The sequence below is a fragment of the Alosa alosa genome, chromosome 1, assembly GCF_017589495.1.
Source record: "Alosa alosa isolate M-15738 ecotype Scorff River chromosome 1, AALO_Geno_1.1, whole genome shotgun sequence".
Classification (NCBI taxonomy): Eukaryota; Metazoa; Chordata; class Actinopteri; order Clupeiformes; family Clupeidae; genus Alosa; species Alosa alosa.
Genome location: NC_063189.1, coordinates 27306503 through 27309853, shown reverse-complemented (window position 1 = coordinate 27309853; position 3351 = coordinate 27306503). Strand labels below are relative to the sequence as shown.

Genomic DNA, 3351 nt, shown 5'->3' with positions numbered 1-3351 from the left:
ACCACCTGTCCCGCCTAGATCTGGTGTTGAGCCGACTCCAGAAAGAAGGCTTGAAGGTAAAACTGGAGAAATGCTGCTTCTTCAGGAAGGAGGTCCAGTATTTGGGCCACTTAATCTCCCGTGACGGCGTGTCTACGGATCCAGCCAAGGTGTCTGCCGTTGCCAACTGGCCTCATCCTGCCACTGTCTCAGAGCTGAGGTCTTTCCTTGGATTTGCGAGTTACTACAGGCGGTTTGTTGAGGGGTTCTCAAAACTAGCGGCCCCATTACATCGTCTGGTAGCTGAGCTAGCAGGGACTAAGACGCGAGAAAGGGCCCACGGACCACGGCTAGATGGAGCCTGGACAGACGCCTCTGAGCAGAGTTTCCAGGAGTTAAAGAGGAGGTTAGTGAACGCACCTACCCTGGCTTTTGCTAACTTCACTCTTCCCTTCATCCTTGAGGTGGATGCCAGCCATATCGGGCTTGGAGCAGTGCTCTCACAAGAGCAGGAAGGCAAAGTTCGCCCAATTGCCTACGCCAGCCGGAGTCTTAGCCCTGCCGAGAAGAACTACAGTTCCATGAAGCTGGAATTCCTGGGCATGAAATGGGCAATGACTGAGAAGTTCCGGGAGTACTTGTGGGGCCAACAGTGTACAGTCTGGACTGATAACAACCCTCTAAGCCATCTGGATACAGCCAAATTGGGAGCGACCGAGCAGCGATGGGTAGCTGAGTTGTCTGCCTACAACTACACCATTCGATACCGTTCTGGTCGATCAAATAAGAATGCAGACTCTCTGTCCAGACAGCCCCCTGCAGAAGGCCCCAACCCTGTTTCAGGGCTATTAGCGGTCGGAACTGCTCTACCTGTGGCCGTACAACAAGCTGCTCGACGAGAGGAATGTCTTCAGGTGACCCAGGCGGCCATGTCTGTCTTTCCTTCTCATACCACTGAGGATCTGCAGGCACTACAAGGGGCAGACCCGACTATCAGGGCCTTCCTCCCATTCTGGCGAGAGCAGAAACCACCTAACTCTACAGCCCGTGAACGTCTACCTGGACCAACCAAGGTATTGTTCCGCCACTGGGATCGCATGGTGGAAACTGCTGGTCTGCTTTACCGCCGGATTCACCGGCCTGACGGGGGTGAGGAACTTTATCAACTGCTGCTGCCAGCATGCCTAAAGGGTGACGTGCTGAAGCAGCTGCACAATGATCACGGCCATCAGGGCATCGAACGCACTACCGAGTTAGTGCGGCAGAGGTGCTATTGGCCGGGAATGGGGAAGACATCAGACAGTGGTGTCTAGACTGTGTCGCGATGTACCCTCGCCAAATCCGCTCACCCCAAGCCCCATAAGCCATGGGACACTTGCTAGCGTCCGCCCAAACCAAATCCTAGCAGTGGACTTCACCTTTCTGGAGCCCTCCAGAGATGGTAAGGAACAGGTTTTAATTATAACTGATGTGTTTTCTAAGTTCACACAGGCGGTGCCCACCGGGACCAGAAGGCGCGACAGTGGCCAATGTGCTGGTCCGGGAGTGGTTTTTTCCGATCACGGGGTCCCGGCCGGGCTGCACTCTGACCAAGGCCGCTGTTTTGAGAGTGCTGTTATTTATCAGCTATGCAGCCTGTAATGGGGATCCAAAAGACTCGGACGACACCTTACCCACCCGCAGGGCAACGGTCAGTGCGAGCGGTTTAACCGCACTATGCATGATCTGTTGCGCACGCTCTCGGCTGAGCAGAAGAGCCATTGGCCTGAGTATCTCCCTCAGTTGGTGTTCAGCTACAACACCACAATCCATCAGTCAACGGGTGAGTCTCCGCATTTCATAATGTTTGGTCAGGAGCCTCAACTACCTATTGATTTCCTTTTGGGCAGGGTACCAGAACCAGAAGGTGGCAGAGTGAGTGAGTGGGTGCAGGAACACCAGAGACGTCTAACCGTGGTCTTCCATGGTGCTAAGGAAAGGTTGCAGGCGGCTGCCGCACGGAGGAAGGAACGGCATGACCAAGGAGCCCAGAATGTTCCATTGGAGGTAGGACAGTTCGTCTATCTTCGAGACCACGGAGTGAGAGGGCGCACCAAGATCCAGGACGCCTGGAGCCCAATCCTACATCAAGTGGTTCGAGCCCCACCCCCTGGTGGTGTGGTATACTCCGTAGCCCCCGTGCATGACCTCAATGGGAGTCGGCAAGTACACCGGGTGATGCTAAAGCTTGCCCGCCAAAACCACCGCCCAGAGCCTCCCGATGTACCCTTGGAGCCTATGATAGCAGCTGATCATGAGACTGAAGATCACACCGGTCAGTGGGTCGTGGTGAGGGCACCCGGAGTCCAGACACAGCCTGCCCATCTTGACCCAGTGGCCCCTCCCCCTGAACTGTCGGATCCATCTAGCCCCCTGGTGCAAGTCGACCCGTCTGCTCCGGCCCCATTAACTCCTACAGCAGCTAGCCCTGATCACGGCGCCCTAGCTCCACGGCGGACCTCCCGGACCACTGCTGGAAGACATGGAAATCTCCATCGGCTCCCGGTATCAGTGGTGAGTAGGACAGACGGGGCTACGAACCCCCAGGTACCTGGCTCTAGCAGTAATATGACAGCAGTTTTCAGACCCTGGTGTTAATAGGACCCTGTTTTTATTTGTTGTCCTAGATCCAGTGCTTTATTTTATTTTTATTTATCTGCGGGACGCCGATAAAGAATGGGGGGGTAGAATGTAACCGGCAGACTAACTGCTGTACCAAGTTTGTCCTCCTGTTCTCACCGTAGCTCCTCTCCTATCGGTCACGCCCTCCAGTTAGCTTGCAGGTGGCTATGTACTCATTAGCGTCAATGGCACTTTCTATAAGACCGGCACCGGAGGTGGGCTAGTAAGTGATCCCTAGGCTCCGTACGTCCTCCCTACACTGTGTTCGCTGTGCTGTCACCTATGAAAGGTATGTGCCAATGCTCCTTTTTCACTGCAAACATGTTATTTTAGCCAGCTGTTTTTAAAGTGCAACTGTTTGACAACAGGTATTTGGCTGTGTACCAGACGCTTTCGGTAGTGTTTTGTTGATCTACGAAGGTATTTACAAGCACTACACCGTAGATGATTGAACTGTATGGTCCTTTTGAAATGCCTTCACGCACATTCACAGCATTGTCTTTAACGTAGGTCTTGACTGAAAAGACGCCGTGTACGCGCAGGTTGCACTTTCTATTGGGAGATGTGTTAAGGTAACATTGGCTGTATATCTCAGTAAGGTTTGCCATGTAATATGTGTGTGTGCATGTGTACATATGTATGTTTATATGCATGTTTACAGTAACTGGATCTACTATAATGTGTCATGTTTCGCTGTAAGTCCTTGTGATT

At 53.0% G+C, this 3351-nt stretch overlaps 1 protein-coding gene across 1 annotated transcript; it reads left to right on the top strand.

The window, feature by feature from the left end:
* The first annotated feature begins 1683 nt into the window (after positions 1-1683).
* On the top strand, positions 1684-3032 carry LOC125291202. The gene is made up of 2 exons (XM_048237830.1): positions 1684-2929; positions 3009-3032. The coding sequence occupies exon 1, from the start codon at positions 1696-1698 to the stop codon at positions 2614-2616; it is 921 nt and encodes a 306-aa protein (XP_048093787.1). The 5' UTR covers positions 1684-1695; the 3' UTR covers positions 2617-2929; positions 3009-3032.
* Positions 3033-3351: the final 319 nt, after the last annotated feature.